Source organism: Pygocentrus nattereri, chromosome 10, assembly GCF_015220715.1.
Source record: "Pygocentrus nattereri isolate fPygNat1 chromosome 10, fPygNat1.pri, whole genome shotgun sequence".
Taxonomy (NCBI): Eukaryota; Metazoa; Chordata; class Actinopteri; order Characiformes; family Serrasalmidae; genus Pygocentrus; species Pygocentrus nattereri.
The window spans coordinates 31,652,899-31,677,330 of NC_051220.1; the positions used below are offsets into that span (position 1 = coordinate 31,652,899).

The 24,432-nt window shown below is 44.7% G+C and overlaps 1 protein-coding gene across 9 annotated transcripts in view; it reads right to left on the reverse strand.

Annotated features, from left to right (window-relative positions):
* Window positions 1-24,432, reverse strand: part of meis2a (Meis homeobox 2a) — an 80,397-nt gene that overhangs the window by 3,672 nt on the left and 52,293 nt on the right. For 5 of the 9 annotated variants that reach the window (XM_037542068.1, XM_017690901.2, XM_037542066.1 and 2 more), the window contains exons 9-12: window positions 23,231-23,307; window positions 4,072-4,130; window positions 2,653-2,763; window positions 2,237-2,330 (exon numbers count right to left, since the gene is read on the reverse strand). In XM_037542068.1, the coding sequence (XP_037397965.1) occupies window positions 2,272-2,330; window positions 2,653-2,763; window positions 4,072-4,130; window positions 23,231-23,307 (306 nt within the window). In that variant the 3' untranslated portion in view covers window positions 2,237-2,271. The remainder of the gene's footprint in view (window positions 1-2,236; window positions 2,331-2,652; window positions 2,764-4,071; window positions 4,131-23,230; window positions 23,308-24,432) is intronic. The other 4 variants (XM_037542069.1, XM_017690902.2, XM_017690904.2 and 1 more) reach the window with 3 other exon arrangements.

Sequence of the window (24,432 nt, forward strand, 5' to 3'; positions counted from 1 at the left end):
GAGCTAAGAACAGTACACAATGTATGTTTTTCTCAACAGGAAAACTTTTAAAGTGAGCAAAATGAGCAGCTGTCAAACTAGGGGATATGGTCTGGGTGGTCGAAATTTCAGCCAAAGCCCAGAGAAAGACAGAGAACAAGCAAGAAACATAAAGTACCCAAACCCAGAGGAGTTAAAAACTTGTATTCTTTTACAATTTGCTTAAATCTTACGCTGCTGTGATGCATGCTGAGACTTGGAGGACAATAACTATGACTTGTATTGCATTCTCCAGCATGGGTTGCAGGTATGGGTGTGGACGAAGTCTAGACCTCAGGAACGGGCCTGAGGAGCTGCAGGCGGGGCCAGAAGCAGGCCAGGGGACAGCAGAGGCCTGGACTTCACTGCTTTGTAATGTGAACCCCTGGGGGATTAGCAACGGCCAGTTAAGGCGGGGGAAGAGGGGGTCGCCCCAAGGTCACTAGGCATGCTCACTCTCCGCATTCCTCTACCTTGGTACACTGCAATTAAGAAATTACACAGGAGGGCCCGGCAGGGAAAAAAAGAGCAGCAAAGGGTGAGATTAATGGCCGATATCGCCGGCTGAAAGCCATGACATTTTCTAATACTCGCTTTCCACCTAACTTCATTTCATTCAAATGCACATGTTTGTTAAAGCGGTCTTTTAAAAGCACACTATCGGGGTCATAAAAAAGTAAATCAATCTAGCCAGAGAGGGCAGGAGGAGTGCACTCACCTCCATATAACCTAGAGCAGCTCCTGTTAAAAGGCCCAACAGATGTTTTTGACACTGTAAGCTGGTAATCTCAAGTCTTGTAAGCTGCAGTCATTCTGTTAAGTAGATCTGTGGGCCCCCTTTATTAACAGGAGTGGTAAAACCATCTGAAGACAATAATGCTGCCTCGACCGGCCTACTCTCTCTGCCTGCTCCAGCAGAGCAGTCGGCTCAATGGCTGATGATAATTAACTATCAAATATACCATATTGTGTGGCTGCGTAATCAAATCAAGAGAGGGTAATATTCCTCTGTATTAAGCTATTAATGTAATTGGTCATGAAGCATAAAATATGTTATGTAATTAAATAGTCTAGAAATTATATAGCCTATATTAAGAATTATCCAAGCTGAGCAAATGTTGTCTCTATGTGGCTGTTTTAGGGAACATTGCTCTCCGCATTTTTGACTCCATTAGCAGTGGCGTTGAGATGGGTGTGGGGGGTAGGGGTGGGCTTTGTCAGGAGAAATGCCATGGTGACCCTTTTGAAAATCCGCTGCCTATTTACATATAAAGGGTTCTTTTAATCAAGGTAAGTGTTATTATATTGTGCCTCATTGAGCAGAGGAGTTTAGGTGTTAAATAAAATTTCCTCTGCCCCGGCGCCTTTGGGATGTGATATGTCTTGATTTCTCAAATGTCAGTGCCACAGTGCTGGCAGGAGGTGTAATGGGTATCTTAATCAGGCAACGGCCGTTTAGCCTCAGAAAGAAAGAAAGAGAGAACAGGCAATGGAGAAATCCAGTCCTTTATATGCACTCATTCTTTAATGTCTCTGTCCCTTTGAATTTATCTCAGTGTCTCTCCTGTCTCTGCATCTTATGTTGGGACACTGTGGCCCCCCTCTTCCCTGTAAAAAATAATCAAAACACACGGGTTCCCCCCAGTGAAGGATCGGCCGTGTCACCCCCGGCCCGTATATCTCGCCCAGGGACCGTAATGTACTGCGGCGTTCCCGTCTTTGCATATAAGATAATTTGGGCATCAATCCTTCCCCAGACAGATTTATGTCACTCCGAGGACAGTTTCACTTCTCCTTCTTTATCGCTTCAGTGGAGCCTGCTTAATTTCTCCCCGTCAGCCCCTGCCCCTGGAGATGTTATTTTTTCCCTAAATGTCCAACATTTGCATTGGCTGCCGGAGATGGGGAGAGTGATGCCGCTGTTGTGATAAATAAATTTGCAGCCAAGACTTTTCTCTCTCTCTTTTTTTTCTGGCTTCTGGCGCCATAAGTCCACTCCTCTGGGGACATCAGGGTGGGCATCACAGTATGACACTTCAGAATACTTCCTTTTCTCCCTTTAGACCTATAAAATAGGATCACCCAATGCACTATGTTTGGTGGAATGAGGGTTGTGTTTTGGTGCTATTTTAGGGTCGGTATCATGGGGATCCTAACCGCAGAAAAAAAAAAAAGAAAACACACAGAAGGAAAAGAAAAAAAGCACAATCGTACTTACTTCCCCCTTTTCATTGAGTTTTTACAAGGAGGGGGTTACATGTAGTGCCATTGCCCATCCATGCCCATATTCATCCCCATTCCAGTCATAGGCCCTGAAAGAGGAGAGAAACACCACAGAGCGATATGAGTCACAGATAGTGAGGATATAGCCCGACACTAAAGAAGGACAGGTACAGTAGGAAAACAGCAAAGATGCAAAAGAAAAGCAAGCAAGCCGGTGTCTTCTACCCTGTTGACTGAAATTTGTCCTCATGTGCTTGAGATGAATAATGAATGTGCTTAGGCAGGCAGCAGGCATGTAGAGGCTGTAATGGCATGCTAGAGGAGCTCAGGGGTCAAGGAACTAAACCGGAACTAGCAATGGCAATCACAGTGGTTAGTAAGTGGGCATCAGGTGATCAGATATAGACTTACCAGCTGGCCGGATTCCCATGTGCTGCTGGCCATCCAGCACAAAACTGCCCATGGGCTGGCCCTCTGGACTGTACGCTGCTCCCTGGCTCACTGAAGGATCAAGAAGAAAACCTGATTGTAGTCAAAACGTGGACATGAGGGGGGAAGAAGAGAAGACATACCAGACAATCAGCAAATAGCCCAGTTCCAGCCCAAACATACTGCAAGACATTCATGAGTCAAAGGCCTAGCATGCAAACATGGAGAGCCACACCAGTACACTCGCATACATTCATTAGAGAACAAAAGCACTGCCATTCCCTGATAAAGACATTTACCTATAAACTGGCAGACTTAAAATTCAGTCATGCCAATGATCCAGTATCTTCTTGATCCTGATGTTCAGTTAAATTACTGAACTCTTCTTCTGTTGTTGACCTTTACCAAATATTGTTGTACTGAGCTGAAAGCATTGGCCATGCATTGGGGGGATTTGCTGTGTACAGGAGGTACCCTCTGAAGTGAGTAACAAACAGTGTATGTCAGGACTAAAGTGTATTATCCCCAGTAATCTATAAGCCCAGAAGATTAAGGGAAGCTGTTAGTCATGCTGTCTTTGGGGAGTTTGCTGATTGTGACAGTTTCTAAGCATGCTTTCCAATATTGACAACATATCCCAGGCATTGTAGCTGCAGCAGTTTCAGCAAATCCTATTTCAATAATTGCTTCACTTCATTTATATAACCTCCATCCCGATTTGTGGACTCTGTGGACCAAATATGGTAGCTATAAAATCACCAAAGAGCTTTCTACTGTTAAGACTAATTAATTGCTGATCATTTTATTGAGATCTCAGTGGCTTCTGCATAAGTTCTAGCAGAACCTTGTGGATTACAGAGTGGCATTTTTATGCACCATGCTTTTTGTCATCTTGGCCTTTATACGATATGGCAAATCAACATGTAATCAATTTATAATGCCTAATCTTTTTTACCATGTACAAGAATAGTAACTCTATACTATACCATACTTGTATCCCAGAGGCAGAAATCAAAATTAAATCAATAAACACAAAACCCACTGGAATTTTGCTTCATATTTTGAAAATTAATTAATTACCACAAATTACAAGGAGCACATCAAGAAGAGATACTTAAAATGCTCCTAACATTCCTGTAAAGTCCTCTTGTGGCAAATTAGCATTTCACAGAGAATGTGTGCTAATGTACCTCTAACAAGCTAGATTGGGAAACATCTAATTAGAGCCAATCAGCTAACATGCTTGGTCATATTGGAACATGTCCCATAGAGAACACAGAAAGCAGAGGATGGGAAAGGGAGGAGGATCTTGCCCCGTAATGGCAGACTGTGCGAATGTTTATCTGCCAAAGACCTGACAGGAATAGAGAGCAGAGGGACAGAAAGAGGCAATGGCTTTACCTGCTCGATTTGACTGGTCAATCATGGGCTGTACTATTCTTCTTCTGGCATTAATGAACCTGGGAAAAAGAAGAGGAGAAAGACAGAAAGACACTTTAAATCACCTTGCCATTAAATGAGACAAATATTCATTACAGACCACAATAAAGACGAAGCCATTTGCATGACTTTATGGCCGCATTAGCAGCTAGCTCCTTGAAAAGCAATCAAAACGATGAAACAACAACAAAAGAGCGATTGTACTCAGGCTTGGGAGCCCGACAAGGTATCCTTTTTAATGTCCCTTATGATGTATTCTTTTAGCGTAATAAAGCTTCTGATTACTTTTGGTAGCTATGGCTACTCTACAGACATTCCACAAGCATTACATGTAGTTGTGGTGAGGCCACTATGCAACTGACACTCTGAAACTTCTAAGGCTGCATCTTCACACAGCACCCCCACTCCCCCACCCCCAGCCCCCTCGAAACCTCCCAGCCCCTCTCTTTCTCTCTCATGCACATAAACATTATTCTTGGTGGGTTATCACTCATTAGAAATTCAGAATAAGTTAAAAGTTTGTGAGGGGCAAGACACAAATGGTTCTTTTCAGCCTTTGACTCCCCCTTTCTCTGCCCCCCTCTCTGGCTGCATTGTAGGGGGCTCTGCTCCCCTTCCAGCTGTCTTTAAACGAGGACCAGGCATTGCCACTCTGTGCTTTCACAAGGTATTGTTATGTCAGCAAGCCCATCAATTAGGCTGTCTGAAGTTTTATCACCACCGCAGCGGCAAATAAGTGCAGTTCCACAAAGCCTTCCCGGCCCTGCTCTCTCCTGCCGCTTTGGACTGTAAAGCTTGCGGGGTCATCAGGAGGTTAGTGCCAGCCAGGGGAACCCTTTCTTCCAGTCAGAATGGGACGCCCAGGGCTGTGTCAAAGGCAAGCTGGCCACTCTGTGCTCAAAGAGACTCCCTTCCAACTGCACAGAGGAGTTAAGGCTACAGGTACCAACATGTGTTTGATATTAGAGGGAGGTTTCAAATCATGGCAGGGCTATCCTGAACGAAAAAAGGGAGGGGGAGTGGACATAGCCTAACACATCAAGGGCAATGCTAAAGGACTGGTCATTAGATGCAAGGAGAACTGGAATCAATTTGGGTTTCTAATCCCTCATGAACCCCTGATACCTGCCCTTACCTTCTCCTATTAACTTAAATGCCCGTAATCTGGGCTTTCAAAGTGACATGTTTAAATTTACAAAACACACAGTTGGGAAAAGAGAAGACTGGCTCATTTGGCCGAGTGCACTGAAAGTTCTTTTGGTTTTCCTTTCAGTTCCAGCGCAAGGGATGAGAGATTCGAACATGAAAGAGAAATGGTGGGTATTAACAGAGGGCACAGTACTGAGGGAGGGCAATTAGAAACCCACAGAGGTGCAGGCATCTTTAATTTTAGTATATCACAGAAATGATTTCGCCTAGATGTGCAGGGTCTAATATTAGTAACTGAAATCTGTTTTAAAGCACAGTCATCATAATGATCCATTTGTGATAGCTGAAATCAAAGGCATGAGTCATGTCTTCTCTGTGGTTTGTCTTTGTTGTCAGAAATGCCACTGTGCCTGTGGCAAGGTGAAGATTCAGCCGCTGGCATCAAAACCAGCTGAGCAAGTAAACACAGAAAAAAATCCCCCCTATCAGGATTTTCTGGGCCGACAGCAACTAGGCTTACCAAACTCTGTGTCTCAAGTGCTGCCTTAAAGAGAGTGCTCAAAGGCTCAAATCAGAACCATGTGCACAACCTCCCGCCCATAGATCCGGACCATAAACACGTAATGTTAGGAATGTTCCTCCCAGGTGAAGAATATGCCCACTTACTATCACAGCATATCAAAGCTCATCACTATACCTACAGCTAAAGAACCAATCACAAACACTTCAGCTACTAGATAGTTTGATTTGGAATTTGCATAGATTTTTTCTTTATTAAAATATTTGATGCCATTTTTGGCAGGAAGTAGGTATAAAAAATATTGTACTGAACGAAACATGACATGTTTGCACAAGAATGCCACACACGAACACAAGTTATTCATCTATTTCTTTAACAGCTGCCACCAGAACTGACCCCTTCGTGTCAACGCTGTCCCCATCGGCCACATCTTTGCACATTACAACACACACACACACACACACACATACACACACACACACACACACACACACAAACACCCAGAGACCACAGCGTCTGTTTTCCCTCTCCAAACTGTTGCCACAGTAACGCAGCGGGGGCTGACCAGGGCCCACTCCTGCCCCCAAAGCGCCTTTTATCAGTTTGAGTAAAGCCAATTGAGATTATCAGAGCTGGGCCTGATAACACTGTTTTCCCTCCTCCCATGAGCTGCTAATGGGGTGTGCTTAGAACAACACCCGCACCAAGCCTCCAGAGAGAGGCAGCTCGAGCTGGCACACTAGAGCTGGGGCCTGCTGACACACACTTGTATTCGCGATCACACCAGGGACCCAACCGCAACCACCACCTCCCTGTGCGAGTCCCAACTGTGTAACCAGCTCTGGACCACGAGTGAAGACCAGGGTCCTTCCAAACTCTTACCACTATATTTTACTATTTACATCTGGTAGAGTGCTTATTATAGCCTAAGCCTGCATAGCATTATATACCCTCTCACTCCTACTCCCCTGCTGAATTCCCCTGTGAGCACACTGACTGGTATTATCACCCCCCCATTCCCTCCACCCAGCATGGGAACTCCATGCTGTCTTCAAACAAATAATTAAAGCCTAGGTGAAGGGGTCACTGAAAGGTCATTTCTCTGGATACTCTACAGAATGTGTACATTACTGCAGGAAAAAAGACTCTGGCTGGCAGTGTTTAATGTGTAGGCCAACAGCTTTTACAAATCAACTGAGGAGTGAATTCAGCAGGGAAAAGAAAGAAGGAAAATAACATTACATGCCCAGAGCTTGTGTGTTTGTGCATGTATCGTTGTGTGCAAAAATTTGAACACTTTCAGTTAAATTACGTTTTGTTTATTTTCAAAGGGAAAAGTTATTACATCTTCTACAGGGATGAGATTTAAATGTGGCATTTTATAGCACAATTTCTGTTTTTTGCTAGTTTAACACATTGGTAAAAATATAAATATAAAACATATTGGTAAATTATACAATGTTTGTTTAGGTTTTTCATGTGAAATTAAGCAAATACACAGTAGTTGTGCATTACATTGTGTTGTCTGTAAAGCATGTGCACTTATTTTGTCTCAGAAAAAAACAAAACAATATATTTTATTTGTCCAGGGGTGCCCAGCTTTTGTGCACAGATCTATGTTGTAGTAAAATTTATCTGCATATATGTTCCTTTCCTGCAACAGATGACAATGAGCGTGAAACTTGTCTTCCTTCATGCGTCACGCCCTGTCAGTGGATAACTTTCACAGCCCATGTCGGAACGAGAGATTTAGAGCAGCACAACACACAGACCACAACTGCTGCAAATATGAATAATGGAGAAAAAACTGCAGGAGCCCACTTGACCTCACTCTACCGTGGAGCTGCATCAACACTCGATCCCTAGCCAGAAATCTCAACTCAAACAGCCCAAGGGGAGCTCGACTACATCCAGGCTGGACTGTGTGTTAAAGAGGCAGCCAGGGGACTAGAAACCATGCCGTAGTTCCCCCTCCTGCTCTCTAAGGACTAAAATCAACTCCTCCTCTGTCCTGCTATACCACAACACATGGAGCAGCACTGTAATATTATATGGGGGAGTTTTGCAATGGCAGTATTGCTGAATCACTAGACCGCCTCAATGTTAGTGCCGGATGATGTATCGTCTATATCAGTATGCCGGTATTGGTGTAACATAGTAGTGATTTTTAGTTTTATTAATATTGCTAGGTAGCAAAAACCTCAACATTAAAAGTAACCGGCAATTTAAAGCATTTGCTGGGAGGGACTGTTTGAATGAACAGTGTAAAAAATCTAACTAAATAGTTTCCTTTCTTAAAATTGGGCTTTCCATCTGGTTAAGGTTTACAATACTGTAAAACCCTTAACTGGTGTTATTTTAAAACAAGTAGTACAAAACAACACAGTCCAAGTAAAACAAATTATGTCAGGTTTATAAGACATACTTTCAGAATTACTTGTGCTCAAGAAGCATGGCTTCCTAACTTTTATCAAACAGCACAATATATTTAGGAAAATATCATAATACTGAATTTTACTAGTACTACTTAGTAACTGTAGTACTTCCGCTGCTCAGTCAGACAGAGAGAGCAGAGTGATCTGTAATGTGGCCACACCTGGTAACTGGCTCCTGTTGTCAGTATTGCTGCCCTGAGAAAGCCCCAATGCCAAACCACCCTGCCCTGGAGCCCAGCCAAGAGAAAACAGTCAACCAATCACAGGGGAGCAGCCCTGGGAGCTCAGCCAATCAGGGCCAGGGTCACTTGTTTGACGAGTTTGCAGTGACAGAGTGAGAGGACCCAGCGTGATCACATTGCTCTGAGGAAACTGCCTGCATGCTGCTGCTAGCTTCACTGCAGAGCAGAGCTGAGGTTGGAGCTCTTGAGCACTCGAGCTAAGAAATCTTTAGCAGCCAGAAGCATGCACAAATGCATGTGCAAAATGCTGTTGAGCTCTGTAATATGCTTCAACAGCCAGAACCATGCACAACTGTGCAAAAACAAGTGTGCAGTGCATAAAGATCATACCAGGCCAAAGGCTCAGGGAAAGGATATGTACTCTAACAAAATTCCTCAGCTTTGCTTGTGCAACATACAGCACTCTCAGACTAAACCGAACCCACTTGCTGATTATAGTTATGAGAACATCTTCAACGTCTTCTGCTTCCAATTTAATCTCATTGCTTCCATACCTCTGTTTTTGGGCAGAAAATCCTAAACAAAACTATTTAAGTCACTCCTCAGTGAGATGAAAAAAGACGGACATGGCTCTAGGGAGAAAAACAGCTCTGGTGTCAACTTTGACCTGTGAAGTGTACACAGATTAAACCTGGGAAGCGTGGGTTTAATAAAAGCAAACATGTCCCAATTATCACCCACTAACAGGGTCACGCGTGTGTCTGCAGGCCACCGGCAGCTCCTAATCTGCTGTGGGGTAAATACAGATTTCATATCAGGGTGGACTGGCCTTTTTTTCTTTTTCAGAGAAACACGGTAACTATTTAAGCCAGTCCCCAGCTTGCACCTATCTGTGGATTTATCATGAACTATCTGAGGATCTTTTCAAAGCTGGTCCAGAGGAGGGGAGGGAAGCGAGAGGGGGAGAGAGTGATGGAGCAAGCAAGGGGAGGAGCGCACTGAGGCTTCCTCCAGCCGTTCCTCTCCGAGATCTCTCTCTTCTTTAAGTTAAAACAGGAGTCGGGAGACATGAAGCGGCGAGCATTACCTCACCCTGTCGCCTGATTCAGTGCAGATGGGAGAGCGAGCGGAGTGTGTGAGTGTGCATGTGTGTGAGGCTGCGTTCAGGCCACTGTGGTGTTTACATAGTTCTCTGGAGCTTCTCTCAGAAGGGAAAAGTGCTTCACCTTTTCTCTTCTCGGCGGATCTGGCCACTTCTCTGCCCCCCTTCACCCTGCCATTCCTCTCCCTTCACCACTTTTTTTCCACAGGCTTCAAACCCCCAAACTCCAGCTGCATTCCTCTGTGTGACATATGAAGAGAATTTGCACTCTTTCTCTTTGTCTTGGAGAGCTATTTTCCTGCTCCAGTTCTCAGTCAGCAGGAGTCATTAAGACCCAAGTGGAAAATCAGACAAAGAATTATATATTTGTTTTGCAAACTGACACGACTTAACGAGCTTCTAATTAAAATAAATCAATAGCACTGCAGCACCCCCCCCCCCCCGTGTGTAGCATCATGTAGTGATGTAGTCAGAGAAAGCCAGTGACTCTTACTCTTTCTGTGCCAGACATGCTGCGATGGCTGATATTTCATAGATTCCAGATTGGAGTCCATCAGAGCTTAGACTACATCTGAAAAAGAGGAATTCTGGCACTGGGACTTTTCCATCCAGCCATGATCTCCAGAGTGCCAGGAGCTGTAACTCTTCCATAGCTTTGCCTTTAATGGTAAGTCTCCCAGATAAAAACACAAATAGGGGGGCAATGTGGAGCTACAGCACCTGTGGTCTGCTCCCACTAAAATAAAAACTCATCCCAGGGCAGGGAACCCCCCTGTGGAGGGATGTCACCCCCCCTCCTTTAACCCTCCCCACCCCCTGGTTTGGTGGACAGTCCGAGGCGACCCCTGCATGGCAGGAGTGGGCCCAGCTGTTAACTGTCCGTCAAACACCTCGAGTGGCAGCGCGGGCCAGGAAGCCTGGGTTGTCGCGCCTTTGATCCTGCGAGCAGCAGCTGCTGGTTCGTACAGCAGGACTTTGTTCTTCCAATTCTGCTCTCTCCATTCTGTCCTGCGGCACAAACCCCACCGAATCTGCTGGAGAGTGGAAGGGGGTGGGCGGGTTGGGGGGATAAGGCGCAGAGAAGAGAACGAAAGCGAGAAAAACCCTCTCCCGCTTTCTCTCGCTACATCAACAAGCTCTGACAACTGCGCCGGGGTTTTTCTTGGCCCCAGCAAAGCTCACAGGCATCTCCTTTGACGCCCCCCCCCACCCCTTCTTTAAAAGATAGGATAGTTATTGTTCAAATCAGTCTCTGAATGGAATGGACTGAGGCCAAGGCAGCCCCAGGCGTCAACACACCTGTGTGAACGAGGCCTTATTGTAGCAACCAAGCACGGCTAACCTACACTAGCACTACCAGTTTTCTGCTCCTCTGAGAGAATACACCATTCACCCCCCCGTCTCTCTTTCTTTCTCTCCCTCTCTTTTTCCTTCTCTCTCAGGCGGCACCTAATCTTTCCCCTCATTAATCCCCTTTCTTCTCTAGGCAGGCACCTTTGCTCTGGAATGTTTTTACCAGTGCTATTATTTTTGATTATCACTGCCAGAAGAGGGATTAAAAGCCTGTACACATTTTCTCACCCACTTAACCTAATTCCCCCAACCCCACCACCTACAAAAATCCATCAGATGATGGTGTATAGGTACACATAAGCCATTCTCTTCCTTTTCCATACGGTTTATGTGCCGGAGAGCAAGAGCTGTGGTTTTCCCTCTTTTTGTCTTTTTTGAAGTGTGCTTCAAAACATCCTGGGTGTGTCAACAAAGCTGTGCATCTACCTTATTTATATGGAAGCTGACAGAGGTGGTCAGTGCTGTAAGGTAGCCTCATTCCTCAAAAAGCTCCTCACTCAAACATTAGCTTTGTTTCTGCTCAGGCTCTTTCATATGGGACCAGTGTAGTAAAGAAGAAAGGGTGAGCCAACACGTGCCCAAAATGCATGCACACGTGCGCTGTTCACATTACAGGTGCATTAATACTATGGTAAACTGTTGCGATTTTGCATGATTTTACACTAATACTTTAGACAATTGATATTTATTTTTTTCTTTCTGTGCATTCATAAGCTTTGCTATATTACAAGGTGGATGATGTACCTACACACCTATAGGGGGCAGAGATTATGTAAGGCCATGTAAATATCGTAAGGCTTTTTATGAAGCTAACAAAATTGGCTAATATTTGCTATATATTCGTCATCTTATCATCTTAGATATGAACAATAGCCACTGGGATTGCACTGCAATTACATGATGCTTATTAATAAATTGAATATATCATATTGTGAGCATCCATTGTGAGATATTTGACACATGAAGACAGACACAGTCGCAGACCTATACTTCAATGAGAGTGTATAAGGGTAGTTGGTGGTTAATGGTGAGGGCAGGTGGCACCTGGGACCTTAGTGCAGGTCACTGGGGGGGCTGTCACCCTGCCCTGTCATTCAATTCAGCTGCTAAAGCTCTCAATTATCTGCCTTTTATTGACCGCAGCAAGGGAGAACCAGCGAGCCTCTATCATTACACCGCCTCCTGCAAATGAGAAGGTCCTGGACAGGGTCAGCCGCCCCATTCTTTCTAGCCTGCTAAGGCCCGGGGCCTGGCCTGCTTGCCCCGGTGTTTTTCCATTGCTTTGCCCCTCCACACAGAGATGTGTATGGAGTCCTGAGTGCAGCGCAGCAGGGAGGCCAGGTATAATCTGTGTTCTTCTGCACCCTCACCTCCTGTCTCACCATGCTCTCAGAAATATGGGTCTTTTTTCTCTCCCAGTGCCTTTCATTCCCACTCTCTCTCTTCTCTTCCTCTCTCTCCTACACTAACCTCCAGTAATCGAGTAACAGACTCCGCAACGCCGTGCTTATTGTCAGGAATCAAACAGGCAGCTTTGTGGATTACCAGGGGAAACTGATAATGACACCACGGAGGCGTGAGATTTCAAACAAAATTGAGTGTCAATTGACTGCATCGTCTTGGCAACACGAGTGCCTCCGCCGCTAAAGTCAGACAGGAAATAAGGCCAATCTATTTCCTTTGCTTCATATCAAACGTATCTCTCTCCCTCCCTCTCCCTGCCTCTGCTGGGGGACTATAATGGGCTGCTGCCATGAAAGAGGGGCCTGTAGAGAGGGGCTTCAAATGCTCTTCTTACGTAACACAAATACCTCTGAATTGCACACAAGGGTTTCGAGGAGACAGAACACAGAGCGGGTGGAAGGGTGCCCCGTTTTTCCTCTCCACTTTCCCCCTCTTACTCCTCACTCTCTCTGCTTCTCTCTATCTGTCTTCAGAGGGAGAGAATTTAGGGCAGTGGAAATGCAAAGCAGTCCCAGCAATTAAAAAGAGCTACCTTAAGCTGCAGAGGCTGCCATGGTTCTCTAATAGGGGCTCCCCTTATAAGGTCATGGCATATATAGGAAAACAAAGAGTTGTAAGGGTTCCTTGCACTCCTTCCTCCCTTGGGGTACCATATCATATTGTCAGTGTGCATGTGAGTGGGGAAGTACACTGTATCAGTGCTGCAGTGAGAGACTATAAGGATCAGCAGTTAAACATCTTGCTTCACTGGAACCTCTCTTGAATAATTGATGTGGCACTCAGCTCAGTAGTTACACACACAGAGTAGTTACACAAACCTCCAGGCCTGTTTGAGGGCAACAAGCTACACAGCAAATCACCATTCTTAATAGTCCAGTGTGCTAGAAGTATTTGACACTATGACCCACGTTAGCGCTAGGAAAGCCCTGGAACTTCAAGCAGGTATGAATGCTCTGCTAATGTTGCAGATGGACAACACAGTGGCTTCAGCTACTACATGGCATGTCTCCATGTAGGCCACTCACTGAATCTGGTACAAAAACTACTATGCTCTAAGCTTGCATTTGAGCCTCACCACTAAGTCAATACTTGTAGGCTGAATCAGCTGGAGGAGCTTCTATTGCAGTGCTACTCTCATTTCCCCTGCTTTTTCTTTCTCTCACAGCATCACCACAGGGGTTTGAATTAGCCTGCTACAGAAATGTGCAATATAGCGCTGTCTATCCATGAGTTTCTGTGGTGTGTTGGCTATTACTGCCTTGTATTAGGCTTGTTGTGGCTGGAGATGTGGTGTGGTGTCATGGTGAGGCTATATAAAAGGTGAAGACTGCTGAGACCATGGTGGGAGTGAGTTCTTGCCACTGTTCTGATCACAGGCTTGCACTAATGAAAGCACAGCAGCACAGCAGCAATGAACATGTACCCGATGAGATTCCCACCCCGCTACATTGTCTGTTACTACAAGGATGGGAGGGATGGAGAGAGAGAAAGAGAGATTGCTCTTCTGCCATGCAGGATCTCTTGGCTTAACAGGACTACTTTGTAATCTCTTCACTCGTTAAGAAAACAAATCAGGATAGCACAAGAAAAATCAACAGCAAGGAGGAGCCTTCACATTCCGTTTATCGGAACTACTGTTTACATCGAGACACCTGGCTGACTTGGGACACCTGCCAGTCGTGGAGGACTTGAATCTAAAACAATTTGGTGATATGCCTGCTCAAACCAGAGACATTCATTTTATCCATTTTCACCAGCCTTGTGACTTGACAAGTTAATGTATCTTTTTTCTGTATGTATCTAGTGCCCATTTTCCCAACCTCAACACAGAGTTAAGATCAGTGCTCACTGTGATCCTTACTCTACCATTTAAGAAAAAATATTGTGATATGTTTCTTTCAGCCCAGTCCAGAATAATAACACAACACAACTAACATTTTACAAGTTTGTCATCTTTTGTTGGAAATCTTTGAATATCTCCACACAGATGTTGCTATTTTTCTATTGCATGAGACTATTGCATTACCAGCTGCTTGTATCCCAGCATTCTCAGCAGTTGTACACTGCATATTCAGTCAAATATATTTGAAATTGACAAGATGATACATGATGTATTTCTTGTTTCAATTTACAAACTACTCGTGCTTTATATAATCACTTGACTAAGTAAACATTGGATATCCACTATAACCACTTCTATTCCTTCCTTATGCCTATGCTTGAGCCTTGAGATCACCTCTGGACACCCCTGCCTAAAACTCTAAGCTGTGGCTGCTGAGTGGACAATGGCAAACTCCCTCAGGTGACACCCAAGAGTTGAACATGTTGGTTTCTTCAGGAAGGAATGACAGCTCTTCTGCACATGCTCAGTTCCACCAGCAATTGAAACATTACCCTTGTGATGGGCTGATAAATATTCATAAGGTTGAGTGCCAGTGATGGAGGGGGTGTGATTACCCTGATGGAGCTCTATTGTGTTTCTAAGCTCAGCAGCGCTGAATGGTCTCGGTGGCAGCACCCCACTTTGATAACTCCATTGAGTAACGTGTAAGGGCGTAGATTAGATTTTTTCTATTTTTTCGACTTCCCTAAAATGGCAAATTATAGTGTTGGTATCCACACAGACTGGGAAGTGTTCCAGTACGTGTGAATTGTTTCACCGGGGCTTGAGGACCCCATGCGATGTTCTGGCACTCATTGTGATGGTACCTCATCTGTAACAGCCTTGCTCTCTGGCACCAGATTCTTACATAAACAAAAGCAGACTATTGATTTATGGAGTCCTCCTTGATGGGGTTATTGGCATGGACCTCTGCACCACAGGGCATGGACGATAAATTCAGACTCTAGAGAAAGCCGCGAACAGGTACAAAAAATACATTAGGGCCTTGTTTGCGGATATGATTATGAGGTCAAATGAGTGAATGTGAGTCGGAGGAATACACAGCCAGAGAGGGAGAGAGAGTGAAAGATAGAGAGAGAGCATGTCTGAACAGGGTGAGAATGCCGAGCAGCAGGCTAAAGGCTTTTCTTGGATCAGCCTTGTCGGGAGCTGCCTGTCTTGGCCTCTGTCTATGTCTCTCTCTGTCTCTCTTGCTTTTGCCCTCAGGCTTAGGCCTATGCACCTGGTCAGCCCACTAACAACCCACAAGCCAGCCCCCACCCTACCATATCCCTCACCCTTAACCTCTTGAACCTTAGGCTTTTTATGCAGAAAATAATATCAAATATCATGAACTATGCAAGTGATGTAATCACAAAGTGTAGGCACTCATTTGAACCCTCAGGTTTTTAGGGGTTGAACTGATAACCGCTTGAATTCACATCTCTCAGTCAGAATATCTCTTCAGGTCCACCCCCTGACTGATAAGTTCTCCTTTCCTCCAACTCCCTCGCTCCATTCCCACTGTTGCAGACTCAGCAGAAAGAATGCCCCACACAACACTTTGCTCTCCCTCTACTCTATCTCTTTTCTCACTTTCTTTCGTCAACCCCCCACCCCCTCACCCCCACCCCCACCCTTTCACTGCCTTCCCACACTGTAGGCTTTATTTCTCTAATGTGGGCTGTATTTACTCCATGCTCAGGCTGGGAGGAAGAGCAGATATATGGCTGTCTATAAATAATGTCAGACGTGGAAAAAGCCAATTGATCTTTGTGAGACTTTCTCCCTCAGTAGCACTGCCAGGGCACACACATAGGAAGCTCAGGACCAAGGCCCATACATCCCAGCACACCCCCAGCCTACTGGCATAGCCAATGAGGTCCTTTTGTGGTGTAACCTACAGATTCATTGATGAATGTTCTTCCATGTGTAGACTCTGAGGGAGAAAAAACTAATCAAACTATGGTTACTACACACTTAAACCTTATTCCGGATTTTGTTTGGAAAACTTTTGAAAAAATGTTCCACTAAATCTTTCCATTGAATTGTCTGTGTTGCCTACTCTCCAGCAAACAGAAATGGGTTGACATTAGTGGCACATATCAAGGCCAATATTCCAGCACTTACAGCTGCACAGTGAGGAGAGCCATGGAGAAACCATTCCATCCAATGAGCACTAAAGTGAAATGGAAGCTCATAAACAGAGCCTTGACTGTATAGACTTTACATTTTATCTTTAAGCACTTTTCTCTTTTATGGGGCTGAGCTCCCTCTATTCAACAGAGAGAGAGAGCAAATGTGTAAGAAGAAGCGCAGCAGAGATAAAAAAAGGAGGAAAAGAAAAAGGAAGGAAAAGAAAGGAAAAGAGAGCAGGAGAGAGAAAGAGACAGAGTGGAGGTCACAAATCTCGCTGCTATTCCAGTACGTGACATCTCTGCTCGTTTGCGGCTGCTCATTAACAAACAATACTGCTGTGAAATTGGTTTAATGACAACGTAATAAAATTGCTATTCTGCTCACAGATGGCCTGAGGCGCATGGAGACTCTGCAAGGCTCACTCGAGGTGCCAACGCGCATTAAGCTGCTTATTCATGAAAACTGCATCCCTCCACTCTCTCTTTTTTTTCTCACTCTCCCTGTCTCTCTCTCCTCCCCCTTCCCCACTTCCTCTCCTTTTTAAACACTTTACCTGCAAATGAAATAAATTAACCTACTTATTTCCCCTTGTACTCTCCTTCTCTCTCTCTCCCTCGCTTGGTCTCTTCATTCTTTGCCTCTGTCTTATTCTTTGCAGCATTTTACCCCCTCAAACAAAAGTTACCATCTTGAAATAAAAAAAGCCGCTCGCCCACGCAAAATGCTGCCTGCTTTCATTTGAAGCGCACAGCCCTTGTTATTAAACGACCCACCAATAAAACCAAGCCATTGAGGAACAGAAAAAAGCCAAAAGCACTGGAGGAGTACAAAGACTCCACTACTGTGCTTTCTCTCTTACTACTTCCACTGCCATGCATCCTGTGCATTACTACATATCATTTTTATAGACTTTGAAACAGGATTCTCCTCTCATCATTCAAAGCTTGAATTAATCAATGCTATGAATTAAAATTCTCTCAGTGAGAACATGACACTGACATCATTAGCCAGTGATTGCCAAGCTGGTGATTATAGCTGAGTGGCAGCTCGTGCAGTAAATGTAGGAGCTCGCCTTTGCCAGGCTACCACCCACCCACTTTAACAGGTGGGCTGAGCCCTGTTAACTGTACTTTAGTGCTTGCCTGCCTGGCACTGGCATTGCTGCATTCACACTGATATACACCCATGTGAATATGCTCTCGCTGTGTGGGAAAATAAGGAAGTAGAAGCAAAGTGTTTTATATTTGATACACACTGAAATGTTGTTTCATTAATGGGCTCAACAGTATTTGTTCAGATGACAGGAGAGGCCTGGAATCTGTGCCAAAATGTGAGATATGTATTTAGTCGAACACTGGAGACTAGCTGCACACTGAAATAGGATTATCACTGTGCCACTATGGGAGAAAGCCAGATCAAATGAACTTGGAGGGGAGGGGGAGTGGAGGGAGAGACACTTGGGATCTGACAACAGAGTCAATTCTGCTAATTAACTGCCAATTAGCGGCCCCTAAATGAGGAGATGATGATGGCCGCTCTGCCAGAAAGCTGCAAATGCTCCCCACTCAGGCCTCCTCTCTTCTCCGCTCTGCTCGTCTGCTCCTTTCTGCAACTGTATATTTAGAAAGAGCAGCAGGGCACAACATGGCTGTGGCCGGGACTCCCAGGTGGCGTCCAAAAAAAGGCCTGACATTTCCATCTGGGTCAAAGTTAAACGGATAACCAGCAACTTCAGTCAACTATCTCGTCAATGCAGGCGAGAGAAGGATACAGAGTAAGTAGAGTGGTTGTATATCTGTATGTGTATGTGCATGTGTGTGTGTGTGTGTGTGTGTGTGTGAGAGAGAGAGAGAGAGAAAGAGAGAGAGCGCGTGCGAGAGAGAAGGCAAAGTGAGTACGCCTAAACTCAAATGCCTCCACTTAAAAAAAAAATCCCATGCTCTGATCAGAAGTGTAAAAACACATGCAGCCCAGCCAATTTATATTTTTACATTACATTTGGAAAATATTAGTTATTATTTTGCATTTCATAACAGCTGCGCACGCCAAGTTAGTGGGTCATAAAAAAAATCGTAAAAAAAAAACATAAAGCCGTTCTGTTTCTGCATGTCTCGTTTGAGTCTTTAAGAGGAAGGGAGAGTAACGGAGCTGTTGACGTAACAAAGCTTCTTCAGTGCTCAAAGTGAGTCTTCTCCATGATGGCCCTGCTACAGCAACTCCCCCACTTCCAAGCCTATGCTAGCTTCTTCTGACACAGTTCAGCTAGCACTAATATGCCAGAAGGGGTAAGCATGGTCTTGGAGGGAGGGGCGCTGCTGGCAGAGCAATTCAGGTGCACCAACACAAATTAGGGGAAGTTTTCCAAGCAGCTAGCTTAGCAGCTGCACCTAGGTGGGCATTTAGGTGTGGCTGTAAACCAATAGAGGTTAAGCGTAGCTTGAGGTCTGCAGCTGCAGCAACTCTGCGGGCAGTCAGGAGGCGGTTATGCCTACAGCGGGCATCAGGCTCCTGATGACGCGGGCTGTACCCACGTGACCTCCTCAGGCAGGGGGTCTAAGGTCGCCTCTGCTCCGCCCCCATTTTAATAAGTCACCTATTGCACTCCTTTTGGCCCTCTCATTAGCCGCTGAATCTGTTTGTTCCTCCACAAGCAAGCGAGGGAAGGAGGGAGGGAGAGAGGGAATAGTAGGTAAAAATAGAAAGTGGCTCAGTGCCCTCCTTATTGTTATTGGTGATCCACAGCCGTGGCAGTAGTGATGACTCCAGTGGCAGGGAAATGGCCCAGTGCCTGCATGCTAGCATGCTAGACAACAGCCCAACAAGGGCCCATTTCCTTCCTTTTTTAGTCTCTCTCTCTCTCTCCCTGCTCATCTGTCATCAGACTCATCTTTCAGGCTGTGGTGCATCGGTGTGCCAGGCAGGGCTGGGTGTAAAGGGCTGGGGGTAACTAATGGTTGGTTGATGCGTTTAGGGTGGTAAGCAGAGGCATGTCATGCTGAGCCTGATGCTGAGACATGAAAGGATGCGGTCAAGCCCCATTTAGCCCAGACTGATAGAATAACACACAGGCCTGAAGAATGACAACTACAGCTGGAGCATCCCAACCTACTCTTTCTCTCTATAGATATATCACTTTCTACTTTTCTCTCACTCTCTCTTCACCCGAGGACAGAAAAGTATGCTCTTCTATGCTAACTCAAACAGACCACAGTTTGACTGTATTTGCCTGTCATTTAAAAAAAGCCACAAAACATAAATAGGTTTAGCTGGTTTAACGACTGACTAATGGTCATCTTGACACAGGCTGTATCTGAGAGGATGCTGTGTCACTCTGGCAATCAATCTGGGCTAGTGTTTGAGGAGCTATTAATGCCGCACCTTTGCACAGAAATCTGCAGGGAAGGTGTACTTTAACCTGCATTGTTGCTCCTTGAGCTGTAGGAGTGTCTCACAGTAAAAATATTCATTTTCTATTATTCTTTTTTCAATTTAAGGTGATTTTCATGTGTAACTCAACTGCATCGAGTCCAATGTTGCCAAGGTATGGTAAAGTTTAAAGCTGCTGGTAATAGCAGTTATAGAATTCAAGAGCCACAGAACCAAATTTTCTTCACTTTGTGGAAAGAAGAGTTTGATTTAGTATGTAAACATCATTAAAGTTTCAACAAAGTGTTCTCCCCCAGTGTGTACAGTCCATATATTGAAACTAAGCTGCAAAAACAGCCTGTTATGAATTATTTTGTGCTGTCACAAAAACATTTACAAATCATTGCGGTCCAAATACCTACATGTATCCCCCCCACAGACACATCTAAGCCGCTTCTCCTTCTAGGTCGCGAGGGGTGCTGGAGCCTATCCCAGCTGTCATTGGGCGAAAGGACTGGACAGGTCGCCAGTCCATCGCAGGGCAGACAGACAGACATACACATTCACTCACACATTCACACCTAGAGGCAATTTAGCATGTCCGAATGGTCTGACTGCATGTCTTTGGACTGTGGGAGGAAACCGCTGAACCTGGAGGAAACCCGTGCAGACACGGGGAAAACACATGTATCTACACTATTTTATGATTTCTTTTTCTCTACATCATTTGAACACAGCTGTTCTTTACATTGGTGTAAAAATTCATGATAAATGTATGAATAGCAATTATCAAAATAACAATAAAATCTCTTTACATTAACTTTACAACAATAAAACATAAGGACATTCTTGCCTTGTGAAGGTACCATTTTGGACATACATGTTTTTTGACAGCGAACAAAAAACACACCTATTCCGCCTAATGGAGTTCAGCTCCGCCCATTCACACTGAAGTTATAAGTAGTGTTTTAGCCTGGACTGAAGCACAATGCAGGACAGCAATTCAGAACAGAGCTCATTTATATATATCAGCCTTACAGTTATAAAAGAAGCCTATTTAAGGGATAAAGGTCATGTTAGAGGAAAATCATCTGAAACTAACTTGGAACTGTTTTTAGTTCATAAACTCACATAAAACTTATAAATAAAGAATAATATAAAGAAGAAAAAAAGATAACAATTGGCCCCTTTAATGACAATAATTATGACAATAATAATAACAGCAAAACAACAACAATAACAAAATATATGGTACGACTCCTACTACAGCTGGAGCTGTGTGGCCTAGGTGAGAGCAGGTAGTCAGGGGGTGAGGGGCAGGGGGAGAGGTGGAAAAGTTTTGGCAGAGCAGGGCACGTGAGAGAAGGAGAAGCACCGTCTGCTGACATGCACATAGAGCACCCTTGTGCCCCCCTACAGGCCCGATTGTGCCTCAGGACAAAGCCGTGATTCAGCACATCCTCCTTTACGGGACAACTGGAAACTGAAGACGATAGCCTACCCACCCCCTACCTCTCTCACCCTCTCCCTCTCCCTCTCACTCTATCTCTTTCTCCCTTGCTATCTTTCCCTGTGTTGGCTAGATACATGCCAGTGCCCAATATCAAAGGGAGGTCGTACACAATGCCTGTGTAAAGCAGGAATTTGGGGGCCTTTTTGGCCTATCAACAGGAATTTCATATGGCAGAGGTCTGTCATATACTGAGCCTCTTCACCGCCGCCTTGAGAAGGACAAGAAGACACCAAAGGGGAAAAGGGGCCTGCCCGAACAAAGGCACATTTAACTCACTGTCCCGACCTGACTGGTAAAAAAAAAGGAAAAAAGGGAAAAAAACGGCATCCTGTCTGTGGCTCATCTTTCCAAGCCTGCAAAAGCAAAAGCTCCAGAAACATGCTGCTTTTCCTGAAGCCGTCTGGCCCTTCTGCATCTATACAGCCTACAACCAACCAGCAGCCCGCAGCCTGGCATCTCCACTGAGTTCATATAAGGAAAGGTTCTGGTGAGGGTATAGAAAGAGGGTGATTTAGTCTCTCTATTTCACTCACTTTCACTATAGAGCAGCCAGAATGAGGATATGATTCCCTCCATCAGCTTCCTGCAGCCTCTTCAGAAGCACCCCTAACATCTCAGCCTGTGTTCAAGATTTCAAGGCCTAAAAAGAACAGAGCACCCTGCTTCTCCCTCCTTTTTCTTTTTCATGCACCCATTCTCTCTCACTTTCTTTCTCTCTCTCTTTCTGTCTCTCTCTCCCAGTCGCTCTCAGGTTAGCAGTCTATTTCTGCATTAATCACCATGACACAGGCAAGGCAACTCAATTTTCTGCTCCTGTAGGTAAGGTGCGTGGCGCACTGAAACGGCGGCAAGAGGCATGAAACAGCCAAGCGGGGGCTAATCTTTGGTTACTGGTGTAATTGAAATGCTATCCACACTGTAGGGTGCATTAAAGGCAGATAACAGCGGTTCCTGTGGCCAATTTAAGTAGCTTGACTTCCCCAGGAAAAAAATGCCTACCAGATAAGGCAGACAAACCAGGCTAATTCTCCAGGCATGTCTCTCATTGTGATCCAGGAAAAAATGAAGGGAAAAAAAAATGAATCACAGAACCAAAAAATCAATTGACCCTCGGGTGGCTCGCGAGCCTGGGAGCCAGATAAAGCTAAAAGCTCGGTTAATGTCAGCCTGCCTGTATCCAACAGATAGAGCACTTTGTAAATGAACCAGCTTTGATAAATATATTAAGAAAAGCTGTGAATAAAAGGCAGAGACTTCTCATTTGTAAATAGAACCCCCGCTACATGGAATTAGAATGATAAAATGGGGTTCCATGTAATTAAGTTTGTGTAAGACCTGAAATCCGTGCAAATACCTTCCCGGAATTCTGAAAAGAAGCTGTCAGTTCAATTAATCTGAACATCACCCCGAGAATGTACTGAACAAAATTAAGCCGCAGATAAAACCTGGGCTAGCATTTTGATAAGTAATTCCTGTATCATTTCTTTGCTTCTGTGATCATTTTATTTAATCCACCACCCCCAGTTATGTGCTAAGCCATCTACAAAGGCACTGCTGGCCAGGCCACCGGAGCCTTAATCCACCATATAGCATGTGTAAAATGGGGAGGGTAGGGGGGCAGGCAAGCGCAGTGGCACTGCTAGTGATGGAGGATGGAGGATGGAGGAAGCAGGATGGTAGTCTGGGGGCAGGGGAGGGGGCGTAAGATCTTCCCCCTTTCCTTAAATATATCAAAGTGAATAAATGTATATCAAACAGAGAGCAGTGACTTAGTCCTAAACACTTTCCTGATAAAGCGCTCATATCCTGCTAGCATCCACCCAGCGCTGTGCTAGCCGGAGAGGAGGGGGTTCAGAAGGGGAACTGGGGGGTGGGGGGGTACTGTAAATAAACACTTTTCACACTTTATGAGCATTAGCCGCTTTGGCTGGCAGGGAGAGGCAGATGAAGCCTTTCAAAAATGAAAGGCAGAGCTATGCTGGTGACAGAGATAGCGACATCAAGACTTGACTCACCAGTTGTTTACTTGTAAGATGGTGAGGCCTGTGTCTTGGGCTAGCTGCTTTTTCTGTTCTTCTGAAGGATACGGGTGCTGAAAAAAAAGGCAAGAAAGAAAGATGTTAGCTGAATTTAGCTTGGCTTAGTCCTTAGATAGACAAATGTAGACCTTATAGTTGTCCTATGCTACAAGTTTTGGTGCTTTTGTGTCAAACATGTGCCCACATTGCTGCTGTCAGATCAAAGCCTGGTAATTGGAAAACCTTGTAATTGGACCACACTACTTATTTTATTTTGATTTACATTGTTTAATTTATTTTGTGAGAAAATTTCATGACATGGAAATGGTCCAACATTACTTGAAAAAAGATCTTGTTACATTACTAAAGTATCCAAAGAATCCAAAGGTTTTGTTCTGACAGCTCTTACATGCGAGTATGGTATGTAAAGCAGAACTCTACGTCAGTTACACTGACTGAATTGTGAGCATGTTTAGTCATGACCTCTACCCTACTCCAATACCCATGTACACTCACACACTTAAGACTGTCAGGGGCAGTAAAACAAGTTTGTCAGTGCCAGTAACCCTGCCCCCCCCTCAATAGATAAACACAAATCCACATGCCGCACACCTACACGTTTACAGTTACAGTCATTTGCAACATGGCAATCTTTCTGCTCACCACATCCTTTGAGCCTAGCTGAATTCCCTTGCTGAATTAGACCCAGGGCTGAGTGAATAAGGACTGAATAAATCCTCCGTTCCTTTGACTGCTACAACAGGGAAACATATGCAGCTGATTTCTCTCATCCCTGGTGTCTTTTCATCTGCAGCTGCTGAAGGCTAGCCAAAACGCTAAAAGAAGACATTTATCCGAAAGGTCTCCCATCGCCAAAAGTTCTACCTGAAACTGTAATTCCCCAGCCAGGGATGCAATGATACTATTTGTGTCAGCTTCAATATGCCAAACACGAGACAACATAAATGACAGGCTTTGGATTCTTCTTCCTTTTTTTTTTTTTTTTTTATTCCTTCGCCTGTCTCTGCTGTGGAGCATGACAAAACAACGGAGATCTGTGGTGACAGATGTCTTTAAGAGCCAGATTAGGAATCAGCCCTCACACTAAAGGAACAAACACCAGGCTTTGCTTTTATTCACTCTTTCCACACAAGAACACAAACAGACACGCATGCTCACACATAATGCTCTCTCACACA